The 21,731-nt window shown below is 40.9% G+C and overlaps 1 protein-coding gene across 2 annotated transcripts in view; it reads right to left on the bottom strand.

The window, feature by feature from the left end:
• The window catches only part of LOC146798112 (cytochrome P450 2G1-like), a 1,220,160-nt gene that overhangs the window by 640,011 nt on the left and 558,418 nt on the right, over positions 1-21,731 (bottom strand). For both annotated transcript variants that reach the window (XM_085625336.1, XM_085625335.1), the window contains exons 7-8: positions 18,394-18,581; positions 16,902-17,043 (exon numbers count right to left, since the gene is read on the bottom strand). In XM_085625336.1, the coding sequence (XP_085481462.1) occupies positions 16,902-17,043; positions 18,394-18,581 (330 nt within the window). The remainder of the gene's footprint in view (positions 1-16,901; positions 17,044-18,393; positions 18,582-21,731) is intronic.

The following is a 21,731-nucleotide window of genomic DNA, read 5'->3' on the forward strand; positions in this document are numbered from 1 at the left end:
ATGCTGCAACACTGCACCCAACCCTTTCATACTTGCATGAGTAGTTACCACAGATGTTCTAGATGAACAAAAACCTTTCAGATTAGGCGCATTACAAAGTCGTTTCTTTATCCCAACAAACTCCTCATCACATTCCCGAGACCATTTAAATTCCACCCCTCTCTTCAAGAGTGCTCTCATGCTCGAGCAAAGTTCTGCAAAACCCTCTACAAACTTATTGTAGTATTCCGCCATTCCAAAAAACTTCATCAATTCTTCTCTTGAAGCAGGAGGCGGCATGCGTGAAATTGTATCAACCAATTCCGGCTTTGGAGAAATACCCGTACCAGAAATTGTGTGCCCTAAATAATTAATGGACGAGGTTTCAAAATGACATTTCTCTAGTTTTATAGTTAAGTTGGCATTCTCCAGTCTATTCAATACATCAAAAAGTACCTTCCTATGTTCGTTATGATCCTTTGCAAATACCAAAATGTCATCCTGATAGACACAAACTCCATCACACCCTTCAAGCACACGTTCCATGGCCCGCTGAAATACCGATGCCGCTGATACTAAGCCAAACGGCATTCTAACAAATCTGAAAGTACCGAAAGGTGTGATAAACGAAGTCAGATCCCTTGAGGACATATCCAACTCAATCTGGTGATATGCAGATGCCAAGTCAATAGTACTAAAAACTTTAGCACCCCCAAACAACGTGAGTAATTCTGAAATATTAGGCAACGGATATTTATCAACAACCACACATTTATTTAGTTGTCTTAAATCCACACATAAACGAAGGGACCCATTGGCCTTGCATGCAGCGACAACCGGAGCAAGCCACTCTGTACTAGAGACCTCTTCAATTATACCCCCATTTTTCAGTTTTTCCAATTCCTTCTTCATTTCATCCCTCACAGCTAAAGGGACACTCCTAACCTTACAAGTTGAAGGTTGAGAGTTGGGACGTAGCGGTATACTCAATTTAAAATCTTTTAGACACCCTAAACCTTCTCTAAACACTTTGGGAAAATTGTTTTTAATATCACACAGAACACCCCCTTCAGAATTTAGTTGAACAGCTTGAATGTTCTGTTTGAGAATGATAGGAGTGGAACTCCCTGGATCCAACATAACCCCTAAATCGGCTTGGTGGAACCAGCTGATAATACTGTCACCCTTCATGGAGACATACACCTTCCCTGATAGATATCTACCACCATATTCAATCAACCCTACAAAATACCCACACAGTGGTATGGGTTCACCCCCATAAGCCAAAGGGTGTATATCCGGTTTAAGTAGCTTCACCTTCCCAGCAGGCTTCTCTTGATAAAATGCTTTTGAGACAATGGTAACTTTTGCCCCAGAATCAAACAAAACTTTTGTCCTTTCACCCTCAACTAGAATTATATCCAAAGGAGAAGATCTATGCTCTCCCGAGTTATTTTCTTGTACATCAGCTTGAATTTGCACCACATTTTGACCACATACAAAGTCCTCCTCTTGAACCCCAGTCTCAACAGTTCTGACATTGCTGGTAGAATTCTTAGTTTTACACACAACCGCAAGATGAACCTTGCGCTTACACTTTGAACAGGTCGCCTTCATCGCCGGACATTTTTTATCATTTGCATAATGACCAAGCTTATCACACCTAAAACATTTAGGAACAAATGGTCTCGTTTTACTCTTAGCACCATCAGCATCTTTAGACATTTCTTTAGAACCATTGCTTTCTTTTACAACCTGAACAGAGACCTTTCCATCATTTTTTAAGTTGTCTACACACTTCAAGGAATGTTCAATCCTCTTCGCAACTTGCAATACCTCATCTAAAGAGGGTTCATCTCTTAACCAGAGTTCGTCGCGAACTTTCTCTAAGTTGCATCCTAACATAAACTGATCCCTTATCCGCTCCTCCAAAAGCTGTTCAAACCTACAGGAAGAAGCAAGCTTCCTTAGTTGAGTAACATACATTTCTACAGATTCCCCTTCATTTTGTAGCCTCTTGGTAAACTGATAACGTTCTAGTATTGTGCTAACTTTTGGGAGGCAATGATTATCTAATTTTTTTATACACACTTCAAATTCATTTAACCCCCTACTTTCAACAGCCGAGAGATCGGCTAGATGATCAAAAACATCTTGCCCTTCCGAACCAAGGCAGTGTAGGAGAAGAGCAGTCTTTCTCTCCGCACCAAGATTATTACCACAGACTTTAGCATATCGCTCAAATACTTTCTTCCACTTCTTCCACCTGATAGTGGGTTCACCAGGCTCTGGCAAAAAGAAGGGAGGAGCAGTGACATTCTGCATGGTTACTATTACTTCAAATGAAACTATCTACAAACAGTATCTAGCACAGAATACTTAAATCACTGTACCACCCACTCTCACTATAAGAATATTAACATATTAAATGACTAAATGTTTCAGTCCAAATAATCAGCCTTTAAAACAAATGATAAAATAAATACTGCAAAAGGGCAGTAGATGGCAGTAACACACAAGTGAACGTTGCACCAATCTGTTATTCCCATGCAAAATCCCCAACACAACACTTCTCCAGCAGTGTAAAAGAAACGGAATTGAATTTCATAAAGCAAACAAGAAGACCACACCGGGCCCTCTCGGATAAACGCTTAGTTCAAAAACTGAAAAAAAACCGATGTGTGGTTCATACCGACTTCACGCCGATACATGAAAGTGAACTGACAGCACTTTGAAAAACTTGCCGCTGACCTTCACATTAAAGTTCCACAACCGACTCACTTCAAAGCTTCTGCAGTACAAGCTTTATAACATAACACCATTGTTCCTTCTCCTCGTATTCGTGTGATGAAACTGCTGCTAGCGAACCACACACGGATATTCTAAACACCGTTCCCAACGTTCTGACGCTGGTGGTTCACCGAATCCCCTTGCAGGATTCCATCACGTCATCATTATCCCTGGACGACTGACGAGTGAAGAGCTCCTTTGAAGACAGTTTTTACGTTGAGAAGCCCACAACTAATGTTGTTGACTCCACCCCTGCTTGAAACTTCACCACAGGCACCACGCAATCTTGCTGCCCAACATCAGGACTTTAAGGTAAATTACGATGCCAAAACTAGTTCACGAGCTCTTGTGCAAAATACCTTTCTCTTTTTCTTTCCCGAAAATTTTATTTTTGTAAAAAACATATAAGGGGCGAGCCTGTGCCGAATACTTAGCCCAGATTAAGACCTGCACGGCGAAAGCTCCCAACCCCGCTTATTATAGCCAGAGAACCTCATTTGGATGCCAAAACAAAGCGTTGAAGACGGTGATCATAATGTGAAGTTTGTTACCACAAACACGGACTATTCCACAATACTTGACACATCACCAAAAACACCACGAACTCTGCAGCTCCAACCTCAGATCTTTATGAGGCAGATTGCGCTGCAAAAACAGTTCAAGGATTCTTGTTCAAGTGTTTTCGTTTTTCCAAAATATCAAGTTATTTTAAAAATATAAAGGGGCGAGCACGTGCCGAATACTTAACCCACATTAGAATCTACACGCCAAAAGCTCCCAGTACCATAAAACAGAGTACCTTTTTTATTTAATGATAAAACAGAGCATTGCAGATGTTGGGTCCTTCCTTGGTCCAACTGCCAACTACGCCAATGTAAGAATCTCCTTGGAATGGAATAAGACGCTTTGACACTGGAGATCCTTAGGATAAGTGCAGGTTTATTCCAAATAACAGGACCCATCCAATACTACAGCCAACTCCTCAGCCAACAGTTTTCTTATCAACCGTCCCTGGTCCCAGAACCCCACCTTCAAACCAATACATTCCTTAACCCTGGTAACCACTAGAACATTCCTACATCATAATAACTAGCTAGAGATACCAGATGACACATGCAAGACATTGCTGTGACATCCAGAATCCCACAACTCCATATGCTATCTCACTTAGGAATAGATCTCCGACAATTTTGTCTAGCTGGCATTCTGTTTGGCACAATTCCCTTGATGGCTGTGCTTAGTTCCTGCACTGGAATTTCCAACCAGTCACTGTCTTGCCTTTGTATATTGGTCCCTAATGGTGCCGCCTCCTCCTCCCCTCTAGCTTTGTCTCGCTGACACATGACCTTGGAGCTCATCGGATAGCTACCAGGGCCTGTCAGTTCTCCCTTATGGATAGAATGCTCAAATTAATCTCAGCCACTGGCAATCACTCTGGGTCACATCACAATCCATCGTTTTTTGCCCATCAGTTTAGACCCAGCCATATGCAAACCAGTGTTGGCCCTGCTCCTCATTGGATCCGTCCAGCCTGAACTGGCAGGCCTAATCCTCCCTGAATCAGAACGGAAGCAAACCAGGACAGGCTGTGCCCTAATCAGGCCTCTTCAGCCAGCTATAGCTTGGTTCCAGTAGCACAGTGAACCTGGACCCACATCTGGGCATACCCAGCTCGCTCAGGGCAGCAAATACAAAAACACTAAGGTCATGGATGGAATGTTCAAATCAATGTCATCGGCTGGCAATCCCTCTGGACCGCATCACAATCCATTGTATTTTTCCCACCATGCCACCTAAGTTTAGACCTAGCAATATGTGAATCAGTCTGGACCCTGTTCCTCATGAGAACAGTCCAGCCCAACTGTCAGGCCAGGTCCTCCCTGAACCATAACACAGGCAACCTAGGAATGGGTTCATCCTATATAGGGCTCTTCAGCTACGAATAGCTTGGTTCCAGTGGCACAGTGAGCCCAGGACCCATGTCTGGGCATATCCTGTGCACTTAGGGTGGCAAATGCAAAACAACAAGGTGATGGAAGGAATTCTCGAATGAATCGCAGCCACTGGCAATCACTCTGGGCCCCATCCCACTCCACCGTTTTTGCCAACCATGCCACCTTAGTTTAGATCCAGCCATTTGCAAATCAGTCTCGACTCTGCTTCTCATGGGAACAGACCAGTATAAACTCTCTGGGCTGGTCCTCCTGAAAAAGAACACAAGCAGCCTAGTACCAGTTTAACCCTAATTTGGACTCTTCAGCCAGGTATAGCTTGGTTCCTGTGGCACCGTGAGACCGGTACCCAAGTCTGGGCATACCATGAGCATTTAGGGCAGCAAATGTAAAAACAAGGTGATGGATGAAATGTTGAAATTAATCTCAGCCACTCGCAATCAGTCTGGGCCCCATCTCAATCCATTGTTTTTGCCCACCATGCCACCTTAATTTAGATCCAGCCATATGCAAATCAGTGTTTACCCTGCTTCTCATTGGAACAGTCCAGCCCGAACTGCCAGGTCCTCTCTGAACCAGAACACAAGCCCTCTAGGACCATTTTCACCCTAATTATGGTAGTTGATTGATTGATTGATTGATTGATGTACTTATAGAGCGCAGCTATCACCCTACGGGCATCTTGGCGCTTGCATTGGGAACCCGTCCTGGTTTTTCCCTGTAAGATAACCCGTACTGGGCATCCCCAAGGTGAAAGCCAGGCATCCCGCCGCGGGGGGCCGTTGTGGAGATTAAGCAGGCTTGTTGCCCAGAGCTGCATAGTGTGAACTCGTGCTTAGAGTGGGCACCGAAGCGAGAATTATCGAGTCCGTGGACGATTGGGCTCTGGACCCTGCCGCGTCGGGAATCGAACCCAGGTCCCGGGTCTGATCTCTGCTTCAGGGTATGCCTCCTCTAACCAGTGAGCTACACTTCTCCACTTCAGTTCAGTCAGGTATAGTTTGGATCTGGTGGCACAGTGAGCCCGGTACCCACATCTGGGAAAATGCAAAAACAAGAAGGTGATGGACGGAATGCTCAAATTAATATCAGCCACTGGCAATTGCTCTGGGCCGCATCAAATACATCATTTTTTGACCATCATGCCACCTCAGTTTTAGAAAGTTGGCATTTTCTTGTCCTAGCCATTGGCTGCCTGCTGCCTATTTTATATGACTGTGAATAGCCTAGCTCTTGGCATTTATGCAATCCTCCCAGACACTGAGACAAAGAAGGACTATTTGATGGTGAGATGGGCCATCCTGCCAACTTGGGTTGGTGGAACTGTTCCCTGCCCCAATTAAATTCCAAAGGGCTGTCTCCAGCACACATTCACACAGTTACCAGTCATTTGTCAACCCAGACTACTTCGAGCTGTGGAAGAGAAAGATAATAACTTTGCAGAACCAGATATGGGGGTAGCCAGGATATGCCCCCACATCAAATGCTGGCACCAGTGATAAACATTGGGCCTCCTGAACCATCTCTTCAATACATGTCTGGATCTGTGGACTACGGAAGAAGGACTGTCTTGTTCCCCAGAGGTCTACCCTGCCACTTGAGGTCTGCCTTGTTCTTCAGAGGGCTGCCCTGCTAATACCAGAGGACTGCCCTGCTGCTGGAGGACTGCCTTGTTCTCTCTTAAGAAGGATAGGACCTGCTCCCTTCACCCCCGGCTAACCTGAATGTCTCCAAGGGTCAGTTGGCTAACATTCTGTTCTGAGTTGCAGGGACACAGGAAGCTCCAAAGGCCTCACTGCAACTGCCCAGCTGACCTGTTCCAACTGGACCTTCCTGGATCTGAAACTGGATCTACCTGAGACCTGCTGGCCTCTGCTAGAGTGACTCCTTGATCCCAAAGTTGCGTCTACCCAGGTCTTGGACCCCTGGCTGGCATCAGAGTGCACTCCTCTTCAAGAAAAGGAGTAATCCTGAAATTTTGGGCTGTTCGTGACCATGTGTGGGCTTGTTCATGCTGAGACTCTGCCCCGGCAATAACCACCAATGCGAAGCTCCAGTGAACCTGATTCTTCACGCCACAATGACTGGCAGCACAAGATCTGCACTATGTGCCACAGCAGTGACAGCCCGCAGTGACTACGTATGTGAAGCTTCAGAGACAACTGATGGGATCTTTGTGGTACAGGGATGACCCTCCACAACACCAGGTCAGCTCTTCACGCTTCAGTGGCAACCATCTGCAACGCTCTCCCTGCTCCTCGGTGCCTCTTCCACCGCGAACAGGACACTTCACACCAGTCTTTGAGTAGGTAGCTTTGTGCTTTTAGGAGCTATACTTACCTATATCTTTGAAATTAAATATATCTGGTTCTACTGATTGGAGTTTTGTTGTTCTGGTATAATTTGACTTATTTGGGATATTTTTTGTGTTGTGTTGTCACTTTATTACTGCTTCTGTGCTGCATTAATACTTTATACACTGCCTCAAAGTTAAGCCTGCCCGCTTTGTGACAAGATATGAGAATCTTACGCACAGGATAATTTAGTGAATGTTTGTGGTTGCCATTTACAAGGATTGTGGGAGTTGCCTGAGTGGGGCTTCCACTCCCTCAACCAATAACTCAATTTCCTACACCCACGGATTCCAGATTTTCTCCTCTCTGTGGTACATGGAAAGTGTGGTATTTTAGCCAAAATTTGATATTTGCATGGCAATTGGGTAGGAAAAGGTAATAAGATGCATGCAGGCTACACCATCCTGTACTCCACTGTGTGTTTAGTATTTGGAAATATTTGGATTTTCTAGTTTTCCTTGGAAGCTAGCCAACTAGAGGAGCAAATTCTTCAGCTATTCACATCACCAGAATAATTTATATTCATTGGAGAAATCTTCATGTGTTTTTAGGTTGTATTTTGAAGAATTTGCTGTCATTTACACAATCAGGAAAATGTTTTTATCAAGAGAAGCGTAGGAATGCTGAGTGGTAGGACCTTTGTCGTTCACTGCAGATTTTAGAAAACCCTGATCAGAAATATCTGGAAAATCTTGTTATTCATACCAAAGTGTTATGGTTGTGAGGCATTTTCAGTAAAAACAAGTGATGGGATCCACCCAAGCTGCACCTATCTGGACATCCCTAGGTGTTTAATTTTTTTTAATGTCCCTAGGCGCCGACTGACATGAACGGAACAAAACGGATGTAGGTAAAAGTGTGCACTGCCCCAATTACCAGAAAAAAGGTCTCCGCAACAGGAGGTGGAGGGGAGGGCTGGATGGGGAAGTTTAGACGCCTCGGCACTTAACGGATAATGATGAGGCAGTTTACACACTGAAAACCACTAGGTGGAGCCAGATACTGGATCTGCTGTGTTTTCTCTTTCCCTGTGTAAACATTTTGTTTTAAACTTTGATGTCCTTCTTCAGTTTGTTGTTCCAGGCACTGCAATAACTTTCAAAGGCTTCTTCCACCTCTTTCACAGAGAACCACTTGTATTTTAGATCTATCCATCTGTCATTCTTTGCTCTTCCACTGACAAATAAGCAAGTTGGACTCCACTTACTGCTTTATCTGTTACTTACCTTCATTGATCATTCTTACCCTTCCATGTTTTCGTCATGTTCCTTAACTGCGACTATTTGTTCTTCAAGCTCCATCCACCTAAAGTCCTCCCTGTTTTTTGAAGTGCACTGTCCAGTCTACAGCAGTAAGTATTGTCTCAATTTTTGTAGATATTAGCTGTATTATATATGACTTCCATAGGAAGCCTTTATCATTAATAACTAGATAGAAATATGGCCATTCACTGCGGTGACGCCACAACAGTGTGTAACCAGATTGGTTTACTTAACATGCAGTGGAAGATGCCACGAGGGAGCAGTATTAAAATCTAAAATTTGCGCGTGTAAATTTACTGGAACCTCGTCTTTTGGAAGGGCAACTGCCCCTAAAATAAGTTGAAAGCATAATAATCAAGTTAAAAAAAGAATAATTAACTTGACGCCATTGGATTAAATACATACACTATTGAATAATTATGAATGTTGAAGCACTTTGGATAATTTCCAATCCTAGTGAGCAAACACACTACAGTACTTAAAGTGAAATTAATGCTAGAAATAATCATTCGACCTAACTTTATATGTTACTTTTTGGGTGTGTACTGATTTGATATAACCAAACTAGCTACCCATTTTTGTGACACAAGTGGAAGAGGTTGTTTTCCCTTTTAGAGCTGCCAGAACCACTAAGTTTATGACAACAATGCACTGTTGGAAAGTAAACACATTAGTGTGGGGCCAGGAGCTGGTGAATTGCGAGCCTGGAAACGGATTGACTAATCCACCCTAATTTAATTTAGGGTTTTTCTTTTGAGGATCTTTATTCTTTCTAATGACCTACCTAAATGTTTTACATGACGATACTAGGTGTGGTGTCTTTGGCCGCTAGGCTCAAATGCTTAATAATTATGAACACAGGCACTAGTGTTGTGGAAGTGGAACTGGCCCAGGGCACGTGTGCCCGGCCTCTTTCATTAGCAGGGTCGCCTGACCGGTGATGCCTGTGATGGGTGGGTATACAGTGTGGGCTGACACCAGGCAAAACAGTAGAACGTGTCCAGCGATGCCTCAAGATAAAATAGACAGCACGTTCATCACGTTTTTAAAAAAAAAAATAGACTTTGCATGTTTGTTTCGGGATAAAAGGCTGACTAGCCTACCATACAATCATGACTAGACGGGCCAATCAACATTCAGCGTTTTTGGCAAAAAAACTCCTGTTCTATAAGTGGAAGCACTTTTGATGAACAATCCAATTTGATCTTTAAATATGTGGGGCAGATAACTGACGTAGCTGGGCCTCTGCCTCCTCAGTGGTTTGGTGATCTGCCCACCGGGGTGATTAAACAAGGGCGGATAACAACATTTTCAACAGTGGTGTGCAGCATTTCCACCCGCTTAACTCCAATTCAGACACTTAAAGACGTTTTGCCTGGAAAAACAGACAGCCCTGCACACTTATAAAGAATTAATCATGTATAATACATAGACAGTAATATTTGTTATGACTGTTTTTCAAAGAAAGATCAATGTCATCAGAAGATTTTGTTTTAATCCTTTATTCGATTTTCTTAATCTTTTAAAAATGTTTTTTTGCAACCGCCAACGCGTTTCGTCCACAGACGGACTTCTTCAGGGCTACAAAATGTATACAAAAAGAAACACTATTTACAAAAAAGAAATACATTTTATATACACCAAAGTCAAAATTTACAAAAGTACTAATTTATACAATTATTTTACACTTTCTTGAATTTAATAAGAAATGGGGGAAAAACAGTTGAAATTAGAAAAGGTTATAATAAAACCAATTCCTGCAATGGGTTTCATAAAATTAAAGGCGGGAGGAGCAAATATGTACAGAAGTTTAAAAGCATTTCACATTGTTCACAAACAAACAGGGGAGCAGATCTGTCGACTGTCCAGGCATGCATCAAGTACATTGTGTATTGTACCTTCATTTAAATAACCAAATCAATGCTTATCTTATGTTTAATGTAGTGAGACACATACCTTTACAATATAAGTTCAAGTTCGTTCTTTCTCAAGCCAATACTTTTAGGTCAGCTGATTTAGAGTTCTATTCAGGACAGTAGAGTTGTGTCCAATCAAAAGTTTACCGTGATAATTGTTTGTCCTAAGCAACAAAAACAATTTTTCAAAGATTAAAGGTGAGTCTCAAAATAGTATTGCTACAATAGAGACTCAAGTTATACCATTTCCATATGACTGGATAGTTATATTAAATATTACTGGGTTACGACACCATACTAGATACTTTTTATTCCTATTTCTTATTATACATGAAGCATAAACACATACCTTGCACTATTTGTAATTAAAAGTATTTTCTTAGACCAATGTTTTGCGGCTTGAAGATTCAGAGCAGTATAATGGGCAGTAGTATCATATTCACTTGAAGGTTTACAGCGATGATTGTCTGTCCTGAACAGTAAAAACAATCGTATAGTCATAAAGAAAAATCCACCTCAAATGAATATTTAAAATTGTTAAGCGAGCGATCTTAAGCATGTTATTATTTGCTGATTTCAGTAATGTGGTCTAAACTATATAGTCCATACTATCCCTATCAAGTTATGTGACCTAAGCTTTATTAAGTACAGTTAAAATAAATGCATAGTTACATTTATTGGCATTATACCCATTTTCAATCCTATTCTTAACGTCTCAGAGCGTCAAAATACAAAGCAAAAGGAAAAGGGGAGAGAAAGCAGCTTCTCTATTTAGAAACCTGTTATGTCCAGTGTGGAATAAACTATGTGGAATGTAATTAAGAAACCACCATGGTAACACCTATTAGTTTATTTGAACAGACATCTTTAACAGGTTTAGAAAACCTACTGGTGAAAAAATATATGTCTGTGCACTATAGATTTTAGATTAAACACGGGCCCTCCAATCATTTGGTTTGTATAATGGGTATAGTAGCCTTATGCTTATTAAATTGTATCGTCCCCGTCCACCTAAATGACGCCGGTTTAGCGTTATTAGATCGGTCATCTTGGAGTAGATGAACAGAGCCACAAGTTAATGAAACATCTAAGTATTTTAAAAAATTATATAGGGGCCATCATATTCTGAGCCTGAGAAAGGAAAACAGTAGCAATATCCTGGCATTAATCATACAACAAAGATGGAAAAAGAAAGAAGGGGGAAGGCCCAGGATCGGTTTCAGAATATTGCTTAAGTACTCACAGTCCAATCCCACAAAAATGATTGAGAAAAACATCAACAGTAGATTAACAGAATGGTATGAATCCGGCCTAATAAATGATCGGGAGTACAAATATCTGTTGGCCAATAATTCAAGACACCCCTGCATCTATGTACTGCCCAAAATACACAAGGGGGGCATGTTCCCCCCGGGTAGGCCAATAATATCAGGCAATGGAGGACCTACAGAACATATGGCTGAATATGTAGATAACTTTCTACAGCCCCTGGTACAAAACCTCCCGTCCTATCTCAAGGATAGTAAAGAGCTTTTGTGTAAATTGGAAGATCTTAGATGGGAGGATGACATTTTCACATTCGTAACTATGGATGTGGAAAGCCTTTATACCTGTATAGGGCTGAACAATGGTCTTAGGTCCCTGAAACACTTTCTTTTTAAACGCAATGCATGCCATTTAGAACATACTCAGATGTTGATGATAATGGCTGAAGTGATTTTGACGCAAAATGCATTCATGCATGGGGGAGATTGGTTCCTCCAGAAACAGGGCACTGCCATGGGCTCCAGGTTTGCCCCATCTTATGCTAACCTTTTTATTGGACTATATGAGATGGAGCATGCCTGGGGCCCTGGTGCAAGAGACTGGACTGACAGTGTGCTTTTTTACTCACGTTATATAGATGACATCTTTTTGATATGGAAGGGTAGCCCTGAAGAACTCAATAGCTACTTTCTCTATCTTAATACTAACATCTGTAATATCAAACTCACCATCAGTAGTTCCAAGGAGGGGATTACTTTCCTGGATCTCAGACTATATGTCAAGGATCATAAAATTGAGAGCGATCTATATAAAAAGCCAACTGCATGTAATAGTGTGCTACATGCCACTAGCTGCCATCCTAAAAACACGATCAACGCCATCCCTTATGGTGAGATGGTACGTATCCGACGAAATTGCAGTGAAGATAGCAACTTAAACAGGGTCAAACAAGACTTTACAGCTAGAGGCTATGATGATGATTGTCTTAAGAAAGCTGAAAACAAAATCAGAAAATGTGACAGGAAGAATACTTTAATGTATAAAAAACGCAATACTGATACAACCGCACAAGGACAATGTGCCTTCATAACTGAATATGGGATGTACAGTAATCACATTTTTAACATACTTCGGAAAAACTGGCATCTTCTTAAATCTGATTCTCTTCTCTCTGATTTTGTCCCAAAGAAACCCAAAATTGTCTATCGGAAGGGTTCCACAATAAAAAACATCCTGTGCCCGAGCCATGTAAAGACAGTAAAACCATCTTTATCTGCATGGCTACCAGAAAAACCACAAGGCTTTTATACCTGTGGTGGATGTTCAGTCTGTAAATATGGATCTAACAAAAAGAAATCCTTTAAATACAATGGACCTAGAGAATATCAAATAATGTCATTCATTAACTGTAACACAACACATACTGTGTATGTAATTAACTGCGCATGTGGTAAAATCTATGTGGGTAGCAGCATTAGATGTCTCAAAATTCGGATCAAAGAACATATAAGAAGCATCAAGAATGGTGACACTAAAAATCCGATAGCTCAACACATTATTGACATTCATCCGGGTAAAAGAGATATCACATTTCATGCAATTGATTGCATAGGTATCAACGCTAAAGGGGGTGATAGGATGTTAGAGCTCAGACAGAGGGAAGCTCGATGGATTTGTAGATTACGATGTGTGACATCAGGTCTGAATGTTAATAACGAATTCCACTATTTCTTATGAGATGTTCAGGATGGCTGTTTTTTTACTCAGCTGTAGATCAGATTCCCAAACCCAGTAAAATCCTTCCTTTTTTTTCTTTTATAAAGTGAACAACTGTTTGTTTTGAGACAGCATTGTGTATTGGTAACTGCCAGTAATACTTAGATCGACTGCGATCACCAAAAAGCATAACAAGTTATTGGGATCTTCCTTTATGATACAATAGGTTTTTCAGAATTACCCGATATTTTCACTGAGGTCTCTATTAGCAATACCTCGGGATTTATACATATATCTCGTAGTTTTCCTTTGGATGACTAGTTACGTCTCTTAGTAAATAGAGTTGACATATAAATAAATCTTACTTAATTAAGTCTACACTTTAAACTTAATGTTTATTCATTTTGCTTTCTGAGACTTATCTAAACAATAACATGGCTTTGACACATTGGTTCTTGTTGGGACATAGTGTCTCTCTTTTATCAAAATAAAACGTACTCAAAAAATTTAGGTTTGGGAATTCCAAGATGGCGCATATACTTTTAATCGACCTTCACCATGTTACCCCGTTTCACCTGTTCTTTCCATGATCTGACAAACTGTTTATCTCATCAATTGGTGAGACGTATGTAAGAATATTCTATGATAGGTGATTAGAACTCTGTGCTCCTTACAATTAGTTATTGCATCTTTAATGACTTAATCTCGGAATTAGCTCAGATATGTTTCTTGATACATTGTTTAGACCGTTCTAAAATGGCGTCCACTTATGACAATTGGAGCAGCATTGAACACATGATCTTAACTATATTTCGATATTACCTTTTGAGACTTATCTGAATACCAATTACATGGCTTCGATACATTGGTTCACGTTGGGAGATAATGTTTCTATTTTATTAACATAAAACTCATTCTAAATAATTGGGGTTTAGGAATTCCAAGATGGCACATACATTTGTCATCTATCTTCACTATACTAGTATGCTTTAACTTGTTCCTCTTAGGATCTGACATATTGTTTATCGCAACAATTGATGAGATGTATATAAGGATATTATTAGATAGGTGTTGAGAACTGCTTTTTCAGCGACTTAATGCCGGAATTAGCGCAAATATGTTTTTCTATATATTTTTAGACCGTTCCAAAATGGCGCCCATTCATTACGATTGGAGCAACATAGAACACTTGATGTTTACTATATTTCGATAATTCAGGTCTGATTGGAGTATCTAACTCTTTAAATATTATTTCAAACCAAATCTGGTTATGGCTTTAGATATAACATGGTGTGTGTAACGTACATTAGTAAAGACACAGTCGACATATAAAAATATTTTCCGTAACTACCTACACATTTCAAATTTTAATATTCTCCTTTTGAGATACACCTCACTAACTAATGGGGGCCAACACAGTGATTCACGATGGAACAGAGATGTTTCTCTTCTTTAAAACTCTTTTTCAGAGTCAGTCTCATGGAATTCCAAGATGGCGCTTATATTTGTCACCGATCTCGAGGATAGTACGCGCTTACAATTTCTTTTAGTTTAAAAAAAAAAAAACTTGACTAATTGATTACATTTATCAATTAGTGAGGTGTATATAAGGACAATAGTTTTTTCGATCAGTACGCGAACACCTTCGTATGATGACGTTCTTTTGAAGTCGGATGCGTGCATGCACTGTGAGTACTTAAGAAATATTCTGAAACCGATCCTGGGCCTTCCCCCTTCTTTCTTTTTCCATCTTTTTTTTATGATTAATGCCAGGATATTGCTACTGTTTTCCTTTCTCAGGCTCAGAATATGATGGCTCCTATATCATTTTTTAAAATACTTATATGTTTCATTAACTTGTGGCTCTGTTCATCTACTCCAAGATGACCGATCTAATAACGCTAAACCGGCGTCATTTAGGTGGACGGGGACGATACTATTTAATTAGCATAAGCCTACTATACCCATTATACAAACCAAATGATTGGAGGGCCCATGTTTAATCTAAAATCTATAGTGCACAGACATATATTTTTTCACCAGTAGGTTTTCTAAACCTTTGAAAGATGTCTGTTCAAATAAAGTAATAGGTGTTACCATGGTGGTTTCTTAATTACATTCCACATAGTTTATTCCACACTGGACATAATAGGTTTCTAAATAGAGAAGCTGCTTTCTCTCCCCTTTTCCTTTTGCTTTGTCTTTTTACGCTCTGAGACGTTAAGAATAGGATTGAATATGGGTATAATGCCAATAAATGTAACTATGCATTTATTTTAACTGTACATGATAAAGCTTAGGTCACATAACTTGATAGGGATAGTATGGACTATATAGTTTAGACCACATTACTGAAATCAGCAAATAATAACATGCTTAAGATCACTCGCTTAACAATTTAAAATATTCATTTGAGGTGGATTTTTCTTTATGACTATACGATTGTTTTTACTGTTCAGGACAGACAATCATCGCTGTAAACCTTCAAGTGAATATGATACTACTGCCCATTATACTGCTCTGAATCTTCAAGCCGCAAAACATTGGTCTAAGAAAATACTTTTAATTAAAAATAGTGCAAGGTATGTGTTTATGCTCCATGTATAATAAAAAATAGGAATAAAAAGTATCTAGTATGGTGTCGTAACCCAGTAATATTTAATATAACTATCCAGTCATATGGAAATGGTATAACTTGAGTCTCTATTGTAGCAATACTATTTTGAGACTCACCTTTAATCTGTGAAAAAATGTTTTTGTTGCTTAGGACAAACAATTATCACGGTAAACTTTTGATTGGACACAACTCTACTGTCCTGAATATTACTCTAAATCAGCTGACCTAAACGTATTGGCTTGAGAAAGAACGAACTTGAACTTATATTGTAAAGGTATGTGTCTCACTACATTGAACATAAGATAAGCATTGATTTGGTTATTTAAATGAAGGCACAATACACAATGTACTTGATGCATGTCGGGACAGTCGACAGATCTACTCCCCTGTTTGTTTGTGAACAATGTAAAATGCTTTTAAACTTCTGTACATATTTGCTCCTCCCGCTGTTAATTTTATGAAACCCATTGCAGGAATTGGTTTTATTATAACCTTTTCTAATTTCGACTGTTTTTCCCCCATTTCTTATTAAAAAATTCAAGAAAGTGTAAAATAATTGTATAAATCTTTTTGTATACATTTTGTAGCCCTGAAGAAGTCCGTCTGTGGACGAAACGCGTTGGCGGTTGCAAAAAAATGTTTTTAAAAGATTAAGAAAATCGAATAAAGGATAAAAACAAAATCATCTCATGACATCGATCTTTCTTTGAAAAACAGTCATAACAAATATTACTGTCTATGTATTATACATGATTAATTCTTTATAAGTGTGCAGGCTGTCTGTTTTTGTATACTATTGGGGAGACCAAGTGGATTGTCTTTGGCCTTTTCATAATTGGGACCTAGGGGATTGGGTCTCAAGCCCTCTTTGCACCTTTTCACTTGTATAAATAGGGACGTTAAGACTGGTGCTGGTATCTATGCTTTGATCCCTTTCTATTTATTGTATACGTTTTGCCTGGAACACTGACATTTGGATATAGGATCCTTTGTTCATTGACGATAGGGTCCCTAAAAGTGTCAGCGCTGTATAAGATAAAGCCAAATACCTGTGGAAAATGGTAAAAACGCATCATTCTTCTTTAAGCTTCCATTACCATCCAGGAAATGGTTGGGATCAAAACGTTCTGGGCATCCAAACATCTTTTGATCATGTAGCACGGAGGAGAGGAATGGGATGACATCTGTGCCCTGTATGAAGAGATGACCAGAATGAAAGTGAGCAATTTTTATATAAAAGTACTGATTAATTATGTGTAATGCGTGTTATGCCACTTGTTATACAATTATCACTAAACATTAAACTATTCAACATTTGCAGTGATTCACTTTCTGTGCGAATACGTCCATGCCACGCTGAACAGAGGGTGTATGAAATCATTTATCACAGACATGACTTAGGGGTCAATTTCTAATATGGAGGATGGCCTGTTGTTTGCATTATTTGCATTTTAGTGTCCCTCAGCTCCGTGGTTTTTGCCGCAGTTTGGCTGGTGGTGATGGACAGTAAAAATAATGGCTACATGTCCAGCCATAATGATTGGATGGGCTGATGTGTAGCCATGTGTATGACAGCTCTTACTCCATCGGGCCGTGGGAGAGGTTTGACTATGGCAGTGCCAGAGTACTCACCGCCATAGCCACACATATGGTCTGCCTGCAAATAAATTGGGCAGGTTGACCATTATGTTGGTGGTGTGCAACCGCCCTCACCGTTGCGAGATTGGCCTATAGGCCAGTCCAACCCTGGGGTCCAATAACACTGATGCTGCTCACCGCCATTCACCAGGTGTCAGAGTAACAGAACCACATATCACCTCATATTGTGGTCTCCTACCTCTGAACACCTTCTCTTTTGCCTTCCTAGTGAAAGTTTCGCTTTGCAGTTATCATGGATCACTTTAAGAAGATTTTTCTGATGATTGCACCTGATAGATGTTGTGTGACAGAACATGCTAATGTGAGACTTGTTAGACATTTTTCAAACGTATTCACTTTTCCTTAACTATGACAATTGTACATTAAACTACAGCCTTGCTATTTATGGTTTACTTGGCTCACCTTTAATAAAGGTTATAAAATCTGACATATTTGAGCACCTTTTACGAGGCATCCCATGCAGAATTTACTATGAGTCTTTCGGTAAATATGCGGTAATATCTGATTTTATGTGGAGGTCTCTGACAGAAATGATGCTGATGGAAATCATGTCAGAAGGGCCACACTAAATTAGGTGGCTCCTCCGATGCTATTTCTGCTGCGGTCAGATCTGTCAACAGGGTGTTCCCAAATTCTATGTGAAGTTGTGGGAGGGAAAGGATGGGTAGTCAGATGTATCTTGGTGGATTTAATTGTACTATCCAAATTCAAATTAAAGCTCGAGACATTTTCTTTAATCATTTTATTCAAAATACTGTCTGTAATGAACATCTGACCATTGAGATGACCAATTCCCTAATCAAGATCAGGTGGAGGCAGGAAAATACTGCCAGTTTTCAGCTCACAATCATGCTTCTTGCTCACGTGTCATTCACTTTTTACCTTTGGAATGGTATAGCCCCTAAACGTTGTGTCCCGTGTCACACAGTGTGGAACATTCAGTGGGATGATATCAGTAAAGCGTTGTATTTCATGGATTACTGCCTCGGTGTATGGCATCTTGCTGCGGTCCTCCATACATGGCGGGCGACTTTGTCCGATCACCTGGTCAATTTCCTGGTGAATTTTTTCTGTTTGAAAAACATATTAAATTGTAAATAGCAAAGCTTCTATTTGTCTCAAAATTATTTTTACGGTGAAGATGTACAAAAACAGCATGTTGGTCAAAGTGTTACAAGAAAACCTCAAGCTTTGTTGTTTCTGTTTTCTGTATGGGAACTTCAATTATAAAGACCTTTATTTCACGCAGAGGGGAATCATATCTTTCAAAATGGACTTTCCTTTTATAATCATAAAGATGGCACTTTCACCTTTGTAGAAATTTTTTCAAGGATTCTCTAATGCCAAACAATCTGGGTCGGATTATGAGTTTGGTGCTCTTCCTGTAGGACCGCCACCGCAGCAGTCCCAGGAAGACCACCAAGCCATCAGCATCCTGCCCACCCAATTACAATAATTTAGCTGGGCTGGTGGGGCAGCGGATGTGTTCTCATGGCAGCAGCAAGCTTTCATGGAGGATTGGGGCCTTTAGTCAAGCCGCTGAGGTCGGACCGCTGCCACTTTGGGTGCACTATGTGGTATGCACCATGTTGTGCATGCCACACAGTGCACGCACAAAGGTGCAATTCTAGGGTGGCACAACATGTGCCCCCAGCACGCACCCCCATTGGCAGATTCACCGGCCCCCTTACCTCCATTTCCACCACCCTTTTCATGATGACGTCCCCACCATGACATAAGCGGTGGAAATGCAGGTTGACATCTGCTCGGCTGTGTCAGCTTCGTTACTGCAACCATTTTCTGCCCCTTTAAACACCGCCACTGCAGCGGGATCCTGGATCCTGGCGGAGGCGCGGTCTAGTGGTTTTCCCACCACCATCATCATAATCTGGCGGTCAGACCGCCGGGTGGTAGTGGTCAGACCGCCACCACAAGTGCGGCAGTCCCAGGACCGCAGTACTTGTAATTAGGCTCTAAATCAACATGATTCAATTTATTATGAGAAATTAAGTGTACTCGGTGATAATTTATCCTCATATATCCTACTTTGAAGTTGGATGAAGGTGTGCCATCTGTAGAGAAGCAAACACAAGGAGATGATAGATGGAGCACTGAAACTTTACATACACTCACCCCCAGTCACAGATCTTGGCTAAATCCATCATCATTCTTTAGCTCACTTCGCCACCTCAGTTCAGACCCAGCTATATGCAAATCAGTCTTGACCCTGTGCCTCATGGGAACAGTCCAGCCAAACTGCTAAGCCAGTTCTTTCCTGAACCGGAAACAAGCATTCTGGGACCCATTTCGGGGTAACACCTCACATCAGCCAGGATAGCTTGAATCCAGTGGCAAAGTGAGCAAGGGACCCACGTCTGAGCATACCCTGTCAACTTAGAGCAAACAAAAGAAGATGATGGATGGAGCGCTGAAACTTGTCAGACACTCACCCCCAGTCACAGATCTGGGTTGAATCCATCATCGTTCTTTCGAGTAAAATTGTTGGGGCAAAACAGTTGTAAACTTCATGAGCCGAAATATAGTGCCCAATGTGTCATTTCACTAAAAAGCATTCGTAAATAAAATTTCAAAAATGTTAGGTTAACAAAACTGCCTAAGGTGCAATGAAAAGTCAGGTGAAGCAGCACCCTTAGGACTTACACCACTCTTGCTGATCACAAATGGTTTGGTGTTCCCTCACCTAAAACTACAGGGCGTGGGAACATCAAGCCAGATTTTACCAGATGCAGAAATATATGTTGGCTTTCACTGAGCCTATGACTTCTCATATTCTTTCGGTCTGCCTCATAGATATGGGGTGAGACGTGGGTGTTGAGGCAACTTGTCACTAGTAGGCCCACGGCATCTCAACCTAGGCTATCCTGAGCCGTCTTGAAGGGACGTATTTTTCTGACTGAAATATTCTGAATGAAGACATGCAAATAAAGACTTCTGAGTCCACAGAATTCAACAGGAAGGCACCTGTTGAGCTTGTAATTTGGTCCTGATGAAGGCTTAAACCCTCATGGGCACCAGAGGCCTAAACATGTTCACTGTTCACATGTGATGTTAAGGACAGTTAACAAATCCAATCAGCATCACTAATCCACTTTTTAATCTTATCCCTGTATACTTCACCTACATTAAATTGTCAATTTTTTTATACAAGAGGTAATTTTACGCATCACCAAATGGATCCCAAGAGTACTTTCCCTCTGAGGGAGTCGGTACTCACCTAGGAAAGCGAGTACCTATGTGCGAAACCCAATGGTGACACTGCCCAACAAGACATCATAGTGGTGATCACTCACATCACCAGTGGCAAAGATTAGTTGAGGATTTCAGGTCGACAATTGAGACACATAGACCCCGGAGAACCAGCAGAGCTAACTCTCCTTTGATTATGGATGGATCGCATCTGATGCCTTAAACACCAAAGTGAGAGCCTGGAATGCTCTCCCTGGCTGCAATAACCTCTGCTATCCCTGGATGCAAAGCAATGATCCCCCTTTCCAATTTACCCCCTCTTCAAAGAAAATAGAAGAAAAGAACCTAATATTCAACCTTGAAGCATGTGCTTTTTTCCCAGTAAAACTGGGTTGGAAGGGGTTTCCCCATATCAGCCTGAATAGCCTATAGTAGCTGGATTCAGGTCAGGGGATACCAACCCCAAATATTCATTAGGGTTACCAGGAATTCCCACATCTAAATGAAACCACCTCACTATGGGCCATATGTAGGTACCTAAATACCGGTCGGTAACGGCCGAAATTCGGTAAATATCCCGCTACCGACCGGTATTTAGGCAATCGAGATGTAGGTGGCTGGATTTCAGGATTCGGTAATTTACCGATTTGGAATTTTAAGAAATCGGTAAAATACCAATTCGGAAAATTACCGAATCCTGAAATCCAATGTAGGGGGCACTCAAGTGAGTGCATTTTAGGTGTCTGGATTCGTTATTTACCACCAACTACAAGTTGATGGTAAATAACCAAAACCTTTTAAAAAGCAATTTTGTGCTTTTTGACAAGTGCCATGTGGCAGACATGCATGCCCTTAGGGCATGTATGTGCGCCACATGTGCGCACATGCACGATTCAGGGGTGCAACAGGGTGTCAATGTGACACCCTGCCACCCATGAATATGCTCCCCCTATTACCGATTCGGTATTTACCGAATCGGTAATTGTGAATGGCTTCCCATTCATTCCTATGGG

Source organism: Triturus cristatus, chromosome 9, assembly GCF_964204655.1.
Source record: "Triturus cristatus chromosome 9, aTriCri1.1, whole genome shotgun sequence".
Lineage (NCBI taxonomy): Eukaryota > Metazoa > Chordata > Amphibia > Caudata > Salamandridae > Triturus > Triturus cristatus.